The sequence below is a fragment of the Vanessa cardui genome, chromosome 6 (genome assembly GCF_905220365.1).
Source record: "Vanessa cardui chromosome 6, ilVanCard2.1, whole genome shotgun sequence".
NCBI classification, from domain to species: Eukaryota; Metazoa; Arthropoda; class Insecta; order Lepidoptera; family Nymphalidae; genus Vanessa; species Vanessa cardui.
In genome coordinates, this window is record NC_061128.1 from 10,616,973 (window position 1) to 10,637,660 (window position 20,688).

At 31.3% G+C, this 20,688-nt stretch overlaps 1 protein-coding gene across 3 annotated transcripts in view; it reads left to right on the top strand.

Annotated features, from left to right (window-relative positions):
- Positions 1–15,037, top strand: part of LOC124530530 (glutamate receptor-interacting protein 1) — a 345,789-nt gene extending 330,752 nt beyond the window's left edge. For all 3 annotated transcript variants that reach the window (XM_047104719.1, XM_047104720.1, XM_047104721.1), the window contains 12 exons: positions 731–906; positions 2,150–2,251; positions 2,601–2,757; positions 2,923–3,149; positions 3,787–3,932; positions 4,082–4,439; positions 4,517–4,672; positions 5,749–5,868; positions 6,189–6,704; positions 7,136–7,335; positions 7,940–8,047; positions 12,779–15,037. In XM_047104719.1, coding sequence (XP_046960675.1) covers positions 731–906; positions 2,150–2,251; positions 2,601–2,757; positions 2,923–3,149; positions 3,787–3,932; positions 4,082–4,439; positions 4,517–4,672; positions 5,749–5,868; positions 6,189–6,704; positions 7,136–7,335; positions 7,940–8,047; positions 12,779–12,850 — 2,338 coding nt within the window. In that variant the 3' untranslated portion in view covers positions 12,851–15,037. The remainder of the gene's footprint in view (positions 1–730; positions 907–2,149; positions 2,252–2,600; positions 2,758–2,922; positions 3,150–3,786; positions 3,933–4,081; positions 4,440–4,516; positions 4,673–5,748; positions 5,869–6,188; positions 6,705–7,135; positions 7,336–7,939; positions 8,048–12,778) is intronic.
- The last annotated feature ends 5,651 nt before the right edge of the window (positions 15,038–20,688 follow it).

A 20,688-nucleotide genomic window follows, 5' to 3' on the forward strand; every position in this document is an offset into this window, starting at 1 on the left:
AAGCTTGGACCATATTCCACACGCTGTTCCAATGCGGGTTGGTGGAATGCACATGTGGCAGAATTTCTATGAAATTAAACACTGGCAGGTTTCTTCACTATGTTTTCCTTCACCTTCGAGCACGAGATGAATTATAAACACAAATTAAGCACATATATATATTGGTGCTTGCCTGGGTTTGAAGCCGAAATCATCGGTTAAGATGCACGTGTTCTAACCACTGGGCCATCTCGGCTCTTGTTCGATCAATAATATCAATAAAATCAATTATTTATCAAAATATATAGAACAACCAATGAAATCAATCTTTTAAAACCGTTAGTTTTGTTTGCCTCGTTAACAAGAGAAGCTAGATAAATGAATCGAATAAATATTATTATCATATAAAAAATTGTGAGTGAATATTATGCTAAATACTACGGGTATATCGTGTTATTATTATTTATGTTAAATGATTGTATGAAAACTGACAAATATTGGACCTTTATTTCGAAAATATTCTATTAATTGGTAATTATTTAGGGCTTATATATAATACGTTTTATCTTAAATGTTTGTATAAAATAATAAGTTTAAACCCATCAACCTTTATTCAAATTATATGATCAATTAATTGTAGTATACTTTTACTTATGTTTTGATTGAACAATTAACTACACTATATCTTTTTTTATAATTTATTAAATAGTATTTCAATGCTATGATTGCTTATAAAATTTATCCTCAACAGATGTGGTGCATTACATCCCGGCGATCAGCTGCTAGCTTTTGATGACCATGTCATAGATGGAAACAATTACACAGCGGAAGAAGTTATGTGCTATCTTGAGAATTGTGAAGCTGGATTTACGCGGTTACACGTTGCACCAAGACACGTTCTTGCTCACGGCGGAAGATTCACGAGAGGTACTGTGAATATAAAGTATCACTGTTAACTTAAAAAAAATGAATTTTAAACAATGTTTGGGCAATATTTATTTTATATAGATTATAAAGCTAAAATTAAATGAGTAACAGATGAGTAGGCTGCGTATCATACAGTTTATCCAACTATAAGCATAATTTCCAAAAACCATATTCTAAGCATCGGATCGGAATTTGGCCAACAACAAATTAGGTACGAAGGGAATGATTAGGGAGTTAATTCTTCAACAGCTCTGAGATTCTTGCGGTCGAGTCTACTAGAACTTAGAATAAAAATTTTAAAACGGCTAATCCTTAAGCTTCGAGCGTGTTTATATATTTTTTTAAATTCAAGAAACTTACTTGATTATTTAAATAAGTTTCAATATATTAATCAATCGACGTGATGTTTCATAAAGGTGGATAAATAAGTAATATTATATAGTATAGGTTTATAAAGCAATTCTTTATAAACAATAAATTGTTAACATATAAAGCAATAGTTTTAATTATTGAATAAATATCAGTGAAATGAAAAAAAAAAGTTGATTTGTACTTATGTTATTTTTAATGGAAAATTTAAAATTGAACTTTGAGTTCAGGAAATCGTTTATTTAAATTTTCATTTGAACTAATATCGTCTGTAAATTGCTCCAAGTATCACTTTAAAACGTAATGAAAGCGAAACTTTGCACATTATAGTCAACATATTGTAGTTCCCTTGTATAGTCATAGAATTGGCCAAAGTTTAATTCTCTTAAAATTGTTGAAGGCCATTCATAAAATTTTATCTCCTTCATTTAGTTCACAAACAACGAATTATTTGTAATCAAAATCTTATTATAATAATGTTATATTGTTATTGATGTTACGCGTCTTGCCATTTTGCTTGTGTTTCACATTTATTGCTTCGGAGTACCGTTTAGTACCTTTCCCGATCGTGATATTATTTCTATGGGATTTTTTTATTACCCTCTAACAGCAAAACTTGGAGTAACATGAATTTGATAATTTTCTGTTACAGTTATCTTAATATAATATTAAGTATACAAGCATGTCTATCTTTTAAATTAATTGAATATTCAGAAAATAAAGCAAGAACTGTTTGATTGGAAATTTCAAGGTCAAGCTTAGCATAAGAAAAAAGTCAAAAAATGAGATACAATAAAATATATTTGAAAATTATATGATAGCTAATCTTTAGGATTAAAAATGTTACATGATTTTGATGCCATAGTATTTTTAGAAAACTCGATGTCTGGAGCTTCAACGCTAAATCCAAAAAAACCGAGGCAAAGAAATTATAGGCAAAGTTCGATGCCAAAACTAGGATTACAAGATGATTATGGTAAGAATATTTTTGTTATGTAATACATAATATATTTTACGTCTTGCATAATAGTATAAGTATTTTGCATATAAATATTTATAAATACTGTCTCTAAGTATGTTAAGCAAAATTGATTAATTGCGATTATCTTTATTACAACATAAATAATTCCCTCAAACTTGAAAATCAGGACTTTGAAATTCGAAACAGGACAAATATTTTTTGCCCGTTTAATGAACGAGGGGTCTTGGATTAGGGCCAAGTTAATATTTACTTAGGACTTATTGTGTTCTAATTAATTCTCTTAGTTTGGGATCACAACAATGTATTTGTTTTAAACGTTACATAGTGTTAATTAATTCAATAGATGGACAGCAGAATTACATGAACATGGGGGTATGTAGGACAGAATCGCTGAATATACAGTTAGAAGTGCCCCCGGGACAAACTAGCGGTTTGGCTGTTCATGATGAAAATGCTACCTTAATTATTTCACATGTTGCAACTCAATCTCCTGCATTCAGGTAATATATTCAATTTCATTATATTTCAAATATATGTACATATTCAACAATACACGAGCCACGCGCTTTAATGGCATATTTAGTTTTTAAGCCTTCAGTAATAATAACGAATGTAATATTAATTATATAATTATCACCCTATTTATTTAAATATTTCCAATTCAGATCCGGATGTCTACAGATAAGGGATAGAGTAATGTCGATCAATGGTCATGAAAACTTAACAGCGGATGTCGCGAATGAAATATTACAAAGACGAAACGATTCACATAATCCAAAATATTTGACTTTAAACGTGGAATTTAGTATGCCGAATACAATAGAAGCTTCAAGTGGAGTGTTTAATGTGAAACTAGCTAAAACATCAGCGGGACTTGGTGTGACAATAACAGGTAATAACTAAGTAATATTATTTTGTAAAATTTATAATCACCTTTAAAGCCCTCACAATTTTGCTTCTACGTGAATTGATGGTGATGCTTTAGTCTGAATTTTCTAAACAAGCCTGGTCAATTAGGCTGTTGTATTTTTTTTTAATTGTTGTATAATATGATTCAATACAGGCATATTGACACCGTCTTACATGCATTCAAAGGATTATGATGATAATGATTCTGGTGATAAAGTGGTTTGCCAGTGTTCGGATTCTAGCAATTATGCTTGGATTACGAAAATAAATAAAACTAAATTAACGAATAAGAAGTCTTCTTAGTTGTTTTAATATCATTAAAATTTAATTCAAAACACTTACAATTTAAAGCACCACGAGCTGATTGCATTTCGTAAGCAACGTCCTTGTGAGCAAAGCTAATCTTGTTAGAAACTTTTGGTCTCTCAACTTGTGACTTGATTTGATGTGATAATTACATTGTCAGCCCTCTTAGCTTCTGTGACTATGTTATAGTGCGCGATTCTAGCCTTCGCTTTCATAGCATTTGAGATTATTAACAATGTATCAATAAACAGATCACTGCCCTCAAATTTTTTTAAACCATACATACTACATAAAAAAGTTCATTTTTATTACAGGCTGTAAGCAAAAACTCCTCAGCAACGAAGAACCAATGGTAATATCAGATATCAAACCTGGTTCAGTTGCACACAGGAGTGGCGCACTCGCACCTGGTGATCAGCTCTTGGCTATCAACAGTCAACCTTTGCACAACTTATCACTGGTAATAATATAGTACTGAAATAAAATCTTGTCCTATAATACCTTCATAAATCTCATCCAAATTTTTTTACATTTCACAGTTTAATATTTTAATGTATTATTATTATTTACATGCCAGCAATATTTACATTTTGATACATAACTTTGTAGGATACAGCTTTCAATATATTACAAAACTCACCCGAAGATATAATAACATTGAAAATCCGCAAACGTGACCTCACCGAAGACTGGTCGAATATCCACAAACATAATGCCAAGTTGACTTTACAAAGTTTTAGTAATATCGAAACTAAGGCCGTAGTTCACAGCGGGGAAGATTCAGGTCATCATACAGACAGTCCCAATAACAGTGCGAAGGAAAGCGAAAGAAGTCATGGGAGTGACAATGGTAATACGGCAGTTTTTATGATCGAAATCATAAGACAGGAAAATGGACCGTTAGGTTTGACGATCGCGGGAAGTGAGGACGTAACACAACCGATTCTATTAAGTGGACTCGTTGAAGGTAATTTTAAAAATATTCTCAGTATTAAGATACATTTAAATCTAATGAAAAATAAAATATTTATATTTTATTTACAGGAGGGTTAGCAGAAAAATGTGGCAAATTGGCAATAGGAGACGAATTGCTTAGCATTAATGGAGAAAGTGTATTAAATAAACCTCTGTCTGAAGCAATTAAATTATTACAGCAAAGTGGACAGCGAGTTCAATTGCAGATGTGTAGAAAAGTAACAGGTAAGAAATTATTTCAATTTAAATTCAATTCCAATCATTTGGTCCTATTTACGCCTACCTATGTTATTTCAACGTGTGTTATAAATATTTAACCGTCGCATAAATGATTATAATAAAACCACAGGTACCTAATTTTTTCTTCAAATATTAAATGCTATGTGTGATCTTTACATAGTATAAAACAAAGTCACTTTCTCTGTCCCTATGTCCCTTTGTACGCTTAAATCTTTAAAGTTACGCAACGAATTTTGATGCGGTTTTTAATAGATAGTGTGATTCAAGGGGAAGATATGTGTATATAATACATAAACAATATAGTAAAGAAACACTGATAATTTTAGCAGTTTGCAATGTGATTTTGTAAATAAACAAATTCTATAGTATATTTAGTACCAGTATTGCACCCAAGCGAAGCCGGGGCGGATCGCTAGTCTTTAAAAAAATATCCACATTAATCCCCTTTAAACATTGACTCCGATTATTTGTACAATATGTTTCGTGATAATATATGTGTGTTTTCACGTACCAGATTAAGGATTCGTAATATTGATTTAGCTCAAATAAGTGTAATTTCAACATTACGATTTCCGTTTTATGTGTAATAAAAGTTAAGAGTACTGTATTTGCTGGAAACTCATCGAGAGTTTTGCGGTCAAACAATTTAAGTTTTTTCATTACAAAAAGTCACCACAATGTCACGTTATTGGCACAATAATAAAGTTTTATAATACGAGATATTTGCTCGAAATATAATGAGCTAAATTAAATTCCATAGAAAACTTCTTAGGTTTTTATGGTTTGATAATAAACCATTCGACTGCTTGAATATCTCCAAACTGATTACGAAAATACTTGACAAATTTAACGTACTTTTTTTTAATATAAAATTATAATTCGAAAATTTGATGTGGTTAAGATTCACAATTGTAAGTTGTAATTGTTATTTCGTAATATCCTTATTTAATATCAAAACTTAGCATTATTACTAAACTATGAGTATTATTCCATCCATTTTTCTTCAGAAGAAAATATTTAATGTTTTGATTAATTCATTTTCATTTTTTTGTATTCATTAGATTGTGCTGAATCGAGCGTAAGAGATTCCAGTCACTCAACTTCCAGTCCTGGACTATCGAACGATAGTGCAGTGGAATCCTGGGATCAGAATACTCCTGTCAGAACAAGTGCTAATTGTGGTAAAATAATAAAATATTACATATTCAAGTTCTAAATGTAATAACACCCTAAATCATTTCAAGATTATAGTTTAAATATTTTCATTAACCGTGCCCACAATCCGATTTCATATTATATTAGCGCTTAATTGTATAATCTATATTCGCTCTATCTCAATAATACAAAACATGTCTTAAACGGTGCCAAAATAAATAGTATCCTTAAAAGAAAAAAAAACAAGTAAAAATCAATCGCTTGAATTAAACAAAATCGTTTCCTCAAAGAATACTAAACTAAAAGGTTTCGGCTTTAAATATATATTACCAACGTTCCTTTTTAGGTAATTCAGATGTAATAGAATATGCGGTACCAGATAAAAGTCGAATAATAGATAAGCAGCCCTACTCACCAACAGATGAAGATAAACTTATGGCATCCAGTTTCAATTCGGCGGCCCCTTACAGCATTCACGATCTACCGCTACCTAACTACTCACTAAATAATTCACTCAAGACTTTCCATTACGAAAATACATGTATAATACCAGATAATACTTTGAAAAACAAACAGAATATAACGAGAGAGGATGACGTACAGCAAATAGAAATACTTACGTCGAATATGAAGGACTGCCAGTTACATAATATGGAGAAGTCATCCTGTAAATGCGATTACGTCCAAATGGGACCGTATGGAATCGTTTCGCCGAAAAGTCGACGAACAAACTGGGATAGCGATTATTTAAATAATGGCATTTATACCGTCACCACGCCTCAAAAATCTCCGATGAAACCAACCGTTCCAGGAACTAGCTTTCAATTCTCTGCTAGTCCTATTTATGAAAATGATATGCCAAGTAAGTTTTAATAGTCAGCCAGAATTAGAAGGCTATTCTCATAGTAGCCCAAAATAAAAGTTTTATTAAAATTTAAAGTTCATGAATATAAAATACGCTTATAAGCATTACAAAACATGGTCTTAAAATAAATAATATTTAAATTTGTGTATGCATACACTAAAGTCCTTTTTTAATTATCTGTTGATGAATACTATTTTTTTATTCAGCAACAAATAATATGACGTATAATTAACATATATCACGGAATATATTGACATGTTTTATTTTTTTAACCGACTTCAAAAAGGAGGAGGTTATCAATTCGTCTGTATTTTTTTTTATTATAATATAATAATTTAGTTTATAAAATATAAAAAGGTATTAATATTATTATAAAAAATGCTACTTTTTTTCTAAATATCTATTAAGACAATCCTTATTTCTTACAGGCCTCTACAGTAGCGAAACTCTTTCACCCGCAAGAGGCTCCATACACCATGTAATTCTATACAAGGATGCTATTTATGATGACTACGGTTTTTCTGTATCAGATGGTTTATATGAACGGGGAGTTTATATTAATAGAATAAGAAAAGGCGGGCCAGCGGACATAGTCGGTCTGTTGAGGCCTTATGATAGAATCTTACAGGTATGAATAGTTAAAATATAACAACTTACGTTGATATTTATTACGAAAAGTCGTATCGAATTAATATTGCTTTGCTGATCTGATATGGGCCAGCTTATACGATATAGAAATAAGTCTCTACCAAAGGCTTATTACTACATTCGTATAATTTATCTACTGCTCAATGGTGAAGGAAATCATCATGAGCAAAGGTTTTTTATCGAATATCATGTACATATCAAATTTCATCAAGCAGGTAGGCCTGCAAGGAATGAAATTATTAAAGGTGGTAACACAGTTAAATAACTCAAAAATAAACGAAGTACAACATGGAAGTTAAAATAATATAAAAGTGAAAAAATATATCAATACGCTTTTATGAGTATCGACAGGACTAAAGAGAAAAATGTGATCCAGCTATTTCTATCTATTTGTTTGTTTTGATTAAGGCCGTATTTGAAAAATGTAATAAATATTTTTCAAATAGTACCACAGAATTTTTAAAATAGCAACTAAACTTCACGACAAAAATACGATATAATTACAAATAGTAAATGTTTCATAGGATTTTCGACCTTATGCTATTGTTTTGATAAGACTTTGGGACGTTAATTGTTTGTTACAGGTGAACGGAACGAGAACGGTTGACTACGATTGTTGTCTAACAGTTCCATTGATAGCTGCTGCTGGAGACAGGCTAGAAATCGTCGTGCAACGGATGGCAACATCTAGAGTACGTTGAATTTAGTAAATTCTATAACCATCATTTAGTTACATAATGAGTAAATCTAAATATAATATAATATGTACAATAAGTTGATGACAGCAAGAATTAAATATGTACATTAGGCTCAAGATTAATTTTATTAATGGCTAGTCGCCGCTTGTGACTTACCTCGCTTTTTATTGATTGTCTGACATGTTTGTGTGATATAAGTCATTATAAAGACTATCTCTTTTTTTTGGGTTCATGCTCCATGTCACTTTTCATCAATTCTAGTTAATTTTTTTGAATTTGAAAGAGCACAAGAAATATACTAACTTTCTCATTTACAATATAAGATAATATTTTATAAACTAGACATGATAGCAGAGAAGAAGAAAGACATAAGAAATTTCTATAGGTTTCTATAAAAATAATTTATGACTTTCTTCTTCTACGTATATGTAAAATATATTCACCAACTCGATAAGCTGTTCTTATCCAACAATAGATTTTTAGGCTGTTACTGTAATAACATCAATAGTCCAATAATACCAAAATTATGTAACAAATATAACTTGATATGATAAAACATATATTAAGATGATTTATCAGAATTATTTGATATTTCAACCGTAAATCATTCCGCTTTCAAAATGTTCCCTTTCTTGATCCGTTAAGGTTATTGGCATATCCAGTTATAGAAAATAGTACGCTTTGTTACTCAGGGAATATAAGGGATAACTTGAAGGTTGCCTTAAATGTTCATTGACTGAATCCTTCGATATTAAAATGACAAAAATCGAACACAAACTTTCTGATCCCACGATCATATTAAGGGGTGGAACATGCACGATCGAATAAAACAGACGACGCAGTAACATATTTTAGGGTACGGTCACATCTGTGCGACCGAGTGATGAACTATAGCAAAAATAAAGGTGTCAACTTGCTTTACACAGGTGTGTCCCCGACATTGGTTTTCCGTTACGATAGTTTTATCTTTAGTTTTTTGAATATAGAATACGTTCGATCTTTTATTAATATAATCTATAACTTCATTCGTTTAATTAAAATGAAGCTACTGGCTACTTCAAATAAGGCTTAACTTATACGAAACAAACAATTCTTGAACGACGTTGGTCCAAAGCATTTCGTGACGTTCTATAATTTGATTTCCATGGATTAATTTTTTTTTAATTTAATATAGTATATCAAACAAAATTTTAACGAAAAGAAAAACCGACTTCAAACAAAACACTATTTTAAAACAAATGAATATGCACGAAAAAGTAATAAATTTAAATTACGTATTCAACATATTTTTTAGAGTCTTCCTAAGTTAAATGAAATGAAAAATATTAGACTACTTAAAAGTCGATTAACGATTATATCATGTAGTTATAATTATTGTTATATTTGGAGTCGGTGTCAGCCAATAAAACCCTACAGTATATCTATCAAAAAACAATACGAGAATACTTTAACAAATATGTTTTTTACAAATTACCATTTTACACAATAATATACTGGATCAATCAAGGGGCTCGTATCGCTTCTTTCTTTTGATTGTTGGGGCAAGGGCACCGTGGCTGACACCGGCTCCAAATATACCAATAACTATAACTACATGATATAATCGTTAATCGACTTTTAAGTAGTCTAATATTTTTCATTTCATTTAACTTAGGAAGACTAAAAAATATGTTTAATACGTAATTTAAATTTATTACTTTTTCGTGCATATTCATTTGTTTTAAAATAGTGTTTTGTTTGAAGTCGGTTTTTCTTTTTGTTAAAATTTTATTTATTAGTATCAGTATTCCACCCGTGCGAAGCCGGGGTGGGTAGCTAGTTGATTATAATATTCGACTATGATAATTACGTAAACATAACCACATTACGGAAGGTGACTCAAATATCCAAATAACCTATAAATAAAAGATTCGACTGAGTATCGCTAACGTGCTCCTCAGAATTGTTCCGTTCCCTTCCGTTCCGTTACTTGTCATGGATCCTGTGCTCAGAACCTTACCAAACTTTCACCAAATTACCCTTGAAGTATATATTTTATAATAAAAAAAAGAATTATCAAAATTGGTTAACGTGATTTTCAGTTATTCACCGATTTGTCGCGCATATACATAATGCAAATTTAAGACTTATGTTGTTTTCATATGGATACCATCATCGGAAAAAAATTAAAAAAAAATGGGACCCCACGGGAAGCACTACCTTTCAAACAAAAAAAAAATTATCAAAATCGGTCCACCCAGTGAAAAGTTATGAGGTAACAAACATAAAAAAAAAAAAAAAAATACAGACGAATTGATAACCTCCTCCTTTTGGAAGTCGGTTGAAAAGAGCCAACATGGCCCAGTGGTTAGTTCATCTCATGCTCGGCGGTGAAGGAAAACGTCGTGAAACCTGCACGTGTCTAAATTTATAGAAATTATGCCACATGTGTATTCCATTAACCGGCATTGGAACAGCGTGTAGGAATATGTTCCAAAACCTTCTCCTCAAATAGAGATGAGGCCTTCGCCCAGCAGTGGGAAATTTACAGGCTGTTGCTGTAGTTGTTGTTGTATCTAGCAAAGGGATGTCGTCATACGTGTTTGTTGTGATATCGACAAAATTACGAAATGTATTATACTGTTCTGTCGCAGGATAAAAATTTCATCTTTTTAAAACCTTTGAGACTTATATCGACCCGCAATAAGCAGTTTACTTCGTTATGGCTCCATTAATGTTAGTGGAAGCAACTCCGCCGTGGAATATAAAATAGACATCTTTATTTATATACGACTAGTGCCCGCAACTACATTAAAACATTGGTCATAAAGGCTTTTCGTGTTGCTTTTGATGTCATTATTATATGAGCATGTATTCAATAACATATTGGAAGTGGCATTAATATTGAATATTCAATTATGCAATGCATGCATGAAATTAGCGCGCTTTAGTCTTGCCATATGTTAGTCGTCGTTATAAATCGTTAAGAGGGAGATTGCAATAATATAATTCTACGTAGAGTAAAGCCATATGTTCGTGCGAATCGTTAAAGGGAACGCGTCACCTAATTGAATTAAATTATCAAACATCATATATAGTACGACACAACTTAGGTGTGGCATCGGCAAATTCAATAAAACCGATTTATACAACCAATGGAAATAGTTCCTTATCGCGCCATTCGTCGCTATAGATTCTCGCGTCAGTTCATTCCGAGAAAGCAAGTGCATGTAAATCGACGTGTCTAATTGAGGAATATATGAAGGTCATATGATATTACAAGTTATTAGTTCTGTGTAAAGATCATATTTACTTGAGAAATAGACATTGATAATTTGGGATAGTGTACTTAATTCGGATTTTGCCGATGCTACATCTAAGTTGTGTCGTACCATACATAAAATGCATTCCGTTGTACTGTATGACGCCTTGTTATATTAAATATAGTTGTTTTATTTCAATTCAAAAATTTAATGTTCTCACGTAACCCATATACATTTCCAGTAAAGTGAACAATGGAAGATTCTAATAAACGGGCCCATATTTCTTGCAGCGTCTTCAAGTTACATTGAAATCATTTTTATTCGAACTTAACGGCGAACTGAAATCTAGTTTTAGTTAGTATATATTATATAATTATCCCTTTTAACCCTTCTATCTATATGTCTGTCTGTCACTCTATCCGTTGACGACCTCCGTGGTCGAGTGGTGTTTTCATGGGTGCGCCACTCCGAGGTCCCGGGTTCGATTACCGGCCGAATCGATGTAGATTATCATTAGGTTTCTATGTTGTCTTGGGTCTGAATGTTTGTGGTACCGTCGTTGCTTCTGATACAATGGGATCAGAGTAATGTATGTGATGTTGTCTCATATTTATTCATCCGTCTGTCCCTCTTTCACGACCAAACTAATGAACCGAATTTGATTAAATTGTTGTGAAGCAAGCTTGAACTTCAAAGAAGGACATAGGATACTTTTTTACCTACCTACCATGACAACTCAAAATAGTTTAAAGTAAAATAATACTAATAATACACTTTTGCAAACTAAAATAATCCAAGACTTGACATTTTATATCAACTCACCTGATATATTACACCTCAAAACATTTCAGTACATTAATAGTAATCAAATCGAGACAAAGATTTGAGTGTCTCATTCTCCATAATGAGACACTGATGTGTTTACAGTAACTCGCAGTGACGTAATTAATCTCTTTATAATGAAAGTCTAGATGTGTCATTGACATCAGATAAAGCAAGGTCAGTCCAAGATCAAAGCCGAAAGAAAATTATCTTAGCCGTAATATATATTAAAGGATATTCCGATATTTAATCTGTACCCTTACTTCCATAAAACCTTACTCTGAACACAATGAAAGCAAAAACAAAACATCAATTTCATGCTAAGAAGAATATTATTTATTTCTTTGATCCATATATTATTACATGATTCTGAACGGATTACATTGAAAAGTAGGCTTTACTAAAAGGAGATTAGGGACTGTTTTTATATAACGATAATTTATTTAGATCGAGTAAACCTTTTTACATACGAGTGGCCTTAACGATTTTCCTAACGATCCCTATTTTCAAACCATGATATTTTCATAAAGACATTAATATTCAAATTTTTTAACATAACAATATGTAACTACTAGTAAAGTATCATGAAATACTGGCCCCACTGGAATTAATAAAAGGAAATATATAAAAAATAATCAGATGTGACTTTTTCTTGTTTCAGGACCTCAAAAACCACAGACTAGAAGACAATTCCAGCCCAAGTGATAGTAGTATCGTGACTAAGACCATTTAGTGTATAACACGACTTTAGTGAAGTGACATAAACAATTTGAAGTTATAGATTTGCGGGTTACTTCCTAATATCGTCGGTTAATCTAACATGTACTTACTATTATATAAATAAGTGAATAATGTGTTGTAAATTAATAAGTATTATTATATAATGCTGGAGACTATGAATTCTGGGTATTTTATAATGCTCAAGTCGCTCGTCTTCATTTAACTATCGATTTTATTATTCAAGAAGTTTTATTTAGAAAATATTTACGTATATCTTTTGTTTCAATTAAATTAAGATATACAGCATTTTATTGATATAAATTGTATGTATTTGAAATATGAAAGATTTTTTTACCAAAGTTGTATATATAAATAAAATTACCAAAGAAAAACTGATTCAGCTATAGTTAATATTTTAAATAAGAATACAATAAAATATTTGATAAACGCTTTTTATATAATTCTGACATATGCTAGATATGTTATGTAATAGTTAGTGATTTTCGCTTGTATAAAAACGCAAAATATAAATATAATTCATGACAGTCATAAACTCCTGACAAAATAGTATACTTCGTAAATTAGGATCAGAAATACAGCCGACAGCATTTCGGTCTGGATATAAGCCAAACACTCTATCTTTACTACAGAAATCTTTGAAAAATACAGCTTTTTAAAATTTGTTGAACAATATTTTAAAAATAGAATCAAGTTGCTATGAAAAACATACATAGGACAGAATTAAATAAGGTAACATAATGTTATAAAACTGTATACTAAAATTAACGATAAATTTATTTAAAAAACGAATAAACTAAAAATTGGTAACACACAAAGTTGTTAACGAAACGAACTAAATAAGTGTTGATGTTTTTAATAGCTTAGATGTTTATTGAATAAATAGCACATACTAGTAATAAAGATGATATTTTTAATGTATATACCTATATGTACTTACGTACGTTAAAAACTAAATATATTGTAGAGATACTGTTGTTCACAGACTGATAGCAAATGTAATAGATATTTAGGTAGAAATTGAATGTATTAATAAAAATATAAGTTTGTTGATTACAGCCAAAGATAAATATGATTTAGAAATACATTTGAATTCAGTGACGTCATAAAATAACGAATACACCTTAATGTAACAGATATACTTAATATTATGAAATCATTACATTTAAAAATTTTATACTTAGATTTAAATCGTCTATGAATACTCCTATAGCATCGTGTTTCTGTAGTTACATTGTATAAAATATTTTAAAAAGATTCTTGAACATTTTAATAATTTTACATACATATTTCTCTATGGCACACGAGCTCAGGTCTATATTCGTTGCTCCTCAGCTGTTACTAATGACTTGGTTTATCAACTTGGATACGTGGAAATTTGTAACATCTTTTTAAAGGAAATATTAAAAGATTTTGCTTAAATTTTAGTCTACATAATTTTTTTCGGTTCAAATGTTTAACGGTAATGAATAGTAAATAAAATTAATTATCCATGATTCTAGTTGAAATAAAATTGTAAATAATACATGAAACATAATACGATTGATACAAAAGCTCTGTTCAAAACATTTTAAACTAACTGGTTTGTAATATCATTAGTTAAATTTTTTTAATGAAATTAAAATATAACAATTAAAATTAGTAAAAACGTTTTCTGCTTGATTAAAATTAAAATTTAATAATTATTTGGATTATTCTTTGAATTAGCAGAAAAGTATTCGTAATCATAATGAATGAATAGATTGTTTTATGAATTATATTTCAAAATATTGTGCAGACTAAGTTGGTCATCTCAAGTTGATATGAAATATGGGTCTATTATATGTAAAGACTTGACTCTCAAAACAATCCCTATTTTATTTTCAAAGGGCTTAACTCACAGCGCTGGACTTGTGACGAAATTCTGAATGTCAAGATAGATTGAACGTATTCTACTGTACTACTGTTCAATAATTATATGTTTCGAAATTCAAAAGAAACCACAATTGTATAAGTCTATCTTTTAATTTTTTTTCGTGACTTGACCATTGTAATAAACCAGTAAAACGTAGATAGTGATTTTTACATTTTATTTTTATACCCTAAAGTAAAAATAATTTACATTATTTGTCAATTATATAACTAACGAGGTATAGAAAAAGCCTAGCTACAGTCGACTTAATAAAATTATATGCGTGATTGGGTTCATTGTTTTATTAAATAATATACATATATTAATTGTGTAAGCCAATTTTTTCCAGTGATTATAGGACGATAGCTGCAAATAAAAAAACGGTTGTGGTCTAAGTTTGAAGAGCCCCAACCTCCTGCAGTAGATGTGCAGAAAATTATAGATGGTTTTTAATGTTCTATTGTATTTTTGACGACCTGTGTGGTGGAGTGGTGTGTACACCGGTTCTCATGGGTACTCCACTCCGAGGTCCCGGGTTCGATTCCCGGCCGAGGTAATGTAAATTATTATTAGTTTTCTATGTTGTCTTGGTGTTTGTGGTACCGTCGTTACTTCTGATTTTCCATAACACAAGTGCTTTAGCTACTCACATTGGGATCACAGTAATGTATGTGATGTTGTCTGAAAAAAAAATATAAATACTAAATTGTCAAAATTTAACAAAAAAATAATTTTTGGAAGAGGAAATAAATTAGCCGGTTCGAGGTAAGCCTGGTATGGTAAAAAATGAAAAAGCTATTAAAGTAAATTAGTATTGAAAAATTCCAATTCTAACTAATATACAGGTAGTATTGGATATTAAAAATTTAATTCAAATAATGTTTCATAGTTTTGACGCAGAATTTTGATTAGTGACTTGCAGTTTATAGTGCAATTAAATCAAACAAAACCTATCAAAGGTTTTGAAATTCCTACAAAATGTTTTAAATAAAAATGATATTTCGGGGGTGACTTGCTAGTATCTTATCAATGTTAAATTAAATATCATAGAAAACCTTCTATAAAATAAATTGCAGTATAATAAAAATGGATTAAAATAAAAAGTTCACTGAACAAGATTTTGTGCAATGTAATCTAGAGAAGACGGTTTAATAAGGTTAAGTGAAAAGTAAATCTTATCCAATTTTGGCGACTAAAGTGCAGTCGTTATGGAAGTTCAGATTGTTCACAGCGTTTATCTATCTTACTGGTGCATTATCTATATGACCTTTATTATCTATCTATCTTTCTGTTTAGAAGGCTGCTAAATTTGATCACTGGGAAGTTATATATAAAAAAACAATAATTAACCCAAGCCCAATTAATTCAAGCCCTTCATTTATTTTATTATATACATATATTTAAGTATGGTAATAACACAACATATTGTGTTTCTTTTCGCAGGCTTATATGAGTCATCTACTAATGAATTAATCTACCGCCATAAATCTTTCTTTTTTATTGCTGTGTTCTGGTTCCGACGTAAGTGCAGTGATTATGGACGAAGGTTTTTCATCATGAGGCCTATTTATTGCCTACGAGCTGAGATGGCCCAGTGGTTAGAACGGGTGCATCTTAACCGATGATTGCGGGTACAAACCCAGGCGAGCACCGCTGATTCATGTGCTTAATTTGTCTTTATAATTCATCTCGTGCTCGGCGATGAAGGAAAACATCGTGAGGAAACCTGCATGTGGTTAATTTCATCGAAACTCTGCCACATGTGCGTTCCACCAACCCGCATTGGAACAGCGTGGTGGAATATATTCCAAGCCCTCTCCTCAATGGAAGAGGAGGCCTTATCCCAGCAGTGGGAAATTTACAGGCTGCTACTTACCTACTTATTTGTCTTATTTTTACAAACAAATAAATAAAAATAGTTGTAATGTGTAATGGAAGTGATGTGATAAAAAAAATCGCCAAGCTTTGTTAGTGAGAATATTGTTCTAACGGGCGATATGAAAAATAATTTGTCAGACTTTTTTTTTTCAACTACAAATTTTCTTTGGACTTTTTATCTATGAAACTAAAACCTTAGGATTTCTTGTGGGGTTGAATACTATAATATTGAATGTTGAATAACGAATATTTATTATTATTTTTAAATTAAATCTCTCTTCACTTATCAGATGCATAGTATAACTGTGAATAATAGTTACGATACGAATTTATTGTGGAAATACAACCTGAATCGGTCGAGGCGTTCCGGAGTTACACGATCACTAACAGACCAATGATTCTACAAGCTTACAGCGTACTCCTACGGATCAAATCTTGCAAATGAATTATAAATCAGTTGGACCAAACCGATAGAGCATGTGTTAACTGAAACCACTCTGTGGCGACCACTTACGCTGACGGACATCCTCTTCAGAACCGATACGACTTAAGAACCGTCTAGAAAAGAGCTTACCCATGCCATTCAGTATTGCAGTTGTCTATGGGCAGAGGTAGTTACTTTCCATCATCATCATCCTTCTGCCTTCTACTTTTTTTGCTAACTAAGCCGTAAATTATAATTATACAAATCAATAGATAAAATATTTTATTTTATATTACGCCTAAAATAGATTGATTATATAGGAAGAGATTGAGAAAATGAACTTAAATACTATATGAGGTTATATAACAAATACCACCAGACAACTGTAGCGTTTATACAATCGTGTATTGTTTGTTTATTATTGAAAGGCAAATTGAAAAACATTCAACAAAGAAAAAGACACAAATACATAAGCCTAGAACAAACATAAATGTATTGGTTTTTCCGTATGCCTGCGCCGTTAATATTAGGTGAGGTTTTACATTAAAACAGTGGCGGATTCACCAATAGGCTAAGTAGGCTGGAGCTTAGGACGGCAAATTTAGCCCAATTTTTATTTATTTTACAGAAATAAACATCATTATATGTACATTACGTCTGATGTAATAAGGACGAACACAAATCATAAAGTTGCAATTTCAGAATAAATGTAATGAATATGATTGTAAACTGAACTAAAGTATTGAATTTAAGAAGGCAGTTGGGACGGCAACAAATTGAATAGCCTACTAGCGGCAAATTTGTAAATACGCCACTGCATTAAAAACAGTAGAAAACGGTATCCTAAGCTCATTGATTCTGATATTGGTATAGGGCACTCTAACTTCCATATGAGTATAGCGACTAGCTTATAACGTTTCCGTTCTTATAGCGCTTGTCTCTGAGCACAGATAAATCCATTGAACCCATGCCTGAACTCTTTCCAACCCATCGGATATTCCGTTCCATGGGATTACGAGAGCGAGGGAAATATTATAGAGCGTTCATAGTTTTATCATGTACGTAGGTAGATGCGCAATTGGGTCGCCTAATAGTAAATGGTCAAATAAATAAAATCAAATTTCTTTTATTCAAGTAAACCTTACCATGAAACAGCAAGAAACTCCCATAATTGCTCTTTTCAAATAATTAAATTTAGAGTGTTTTTATTCACAATTATTGTTCATGTGATGAAACTCATAAATTTTTCAAAATCATGTCATTGTTGCAGAAAAAGAAAAAGCTAGATGATCCACTTTGTCGAAAGCCTATTCGATGGACTGTATAATAAACATTAAATATATATTTAATATACAATTGAATACTTAATTTGTTTATAGCTTATGTATTTTTTATTGAATACTTTATTATACATCAAATATTTTTTATACTAAAAGCGCTCTCTATAAGCTATAACCTCAGATATTTCAGGAAAGAAAGTTTCTATACTATATTCCAACCATAACAGGAAAAAAGCCAAATAAACAACATTAGACAGAAAATTGACGCTTTATCATTGCTCGAGCTTGAATAATCTATGATATTCACAATGGATTTGCAAAAAATGGCGTTTTGATTATCGATGAAACTGTTATCGGAATCCACGAAGTAAAATTGTAGAGGAATTAAGTGCAATAGGTTTGTATTATAAATTAAGATATAAAAGTATTATTCATCAGTTATTCTACCGCCAAATAACAGTAATCAGTATTGTTGTGTTCCGGTTTAAAAGACACAAAAGACATAACATCTTAGTTCCCAAGGTTGGTGGCACATTGACGATGTAAGGAATAGTTAATATTTCTTACAGCGTCATTTTCTATGGGTGATGGTGACCACTTACCATGAGGTGGCCCATCTGCTCGTCCGCCAACTGATACCATAAAAAAGGAAAAAAAGTAACGTAACAGACATTAGAATTAACGAGATATTATGATGTCTAATACGACTGAACGTTACTATGGAGTATCAGATATCTACCGTATAACTAGCGTACGTCATTTATACTATACAGTATAAGTAATATGAGTCCGTAAAGACAATCAAAATCAAAATAAACTTGATTCAAGTAGGCTTTTACAAGCAATTTTGAATCGTCATTCACACATGTCACAATTAAGTGAAGCTACAACCGGTTCGGAGAGTAGATTCTACCGAGAAGAACCGACAAAAAACTCAGCAGTTACTCTTTTTCAACATTTAAAAAATACAATGTCATGTAAGTTAATACACTTATTTAAATTAATATATCCTGCCTGAAAGTCAGCAGGTATTAACTCCACGCTTTTTTATCATCTATAAAATCTTGTATCGAATAATATGCTTTTTTACCAATGTAATTTTTACAAACGATTTGAATTTACGAAACGGCAAAGTTAAAAATGTCTGCGTAATTTTGTTCTGAGCTAAAAATGACTATAATTGACACTGTAAAACGTACATACATATATATTCATTCTTTATATATGTTTACAGTCACTGGATCTATAGACAATGAGTCACAAAACATTGAACATTGACACAGTGAGTATATACACTCAGCTCACACTCCAATGTACACTGAGCAACTGAACTGAAAGCAAGTCGACTATTCACGACTGAGACTGCATTATGATAAAATAGATTTCGACTTACAATGTCCGTATTAATGATAAAGAATCTTACATAAAAAACCATCAGAGTATTAATAACGTTAAATGCTTAAATATATACAAATATGAACTAAAACTAGTTACAAGAAGTGGCAAGAATGCCGCCGTAGAATCGCAACTCCGATCCTCTGAGCAAAAAACGAACCAGCCCTCCTGTTACCAGTGGAGGCAATGAGGCGAGATGTTATACTTTTGATGAAGATTTTTGCACCACTACTCCGAGGGCCAAGCGTTTCGACATCAAATGAAACAAAAAGTCATTTGATATAAGACAGGAACATTTAGATCGTGTTTTTACTTCAGCTTTTTCCGCAGCGGCACCAGCTCTTAACATTGTTTCTCGTATATGAGAAGGAACCAATGTATCAACGCATGTAGCACAGAAAAATAAAATAAAACTTCCCAAAACACGCTAATCTTACTTGGACTTGAGAACGTACTTATAAATAAAAAACCGCCCAAGTCCAAGTAGGTCTCGCGAACTGAGAGTCTCGTACCAACTTATAGAATATGTAATTCGTCTTCCATCAGGGGAATCGAGTCACATAGATTTTTTCCCTTTATTTGTGCTACATGACATACAGATATCATGAATCTATGTCAACGGGAATGAGAAGTGCCTTATAGACTTTGATTTCCTGTTGAGTGTCAAAGTATACGTCATAAGCGATTCTCTCTATGTGCTGGTGATTACAGTGACTTAAAAGTATGACTTTTTTCCTGCTTTACTTCCCTTGAGATTTCTCCCTTTCGAATATTGCAAAATGGACAAAAGAAGTTATAGTACAAAGTTTATATATTTAATTATTCACTCAAAATTAATATTTGATATAGGTTACATTCAAGATAAATCTTTATAGGCGTGAACAACACATCCGTGTTTTTAATTAAAAATAAGTTACGATTAATAACGTTCGGATGTGTACATTATCCTAGATTTATAATTATAT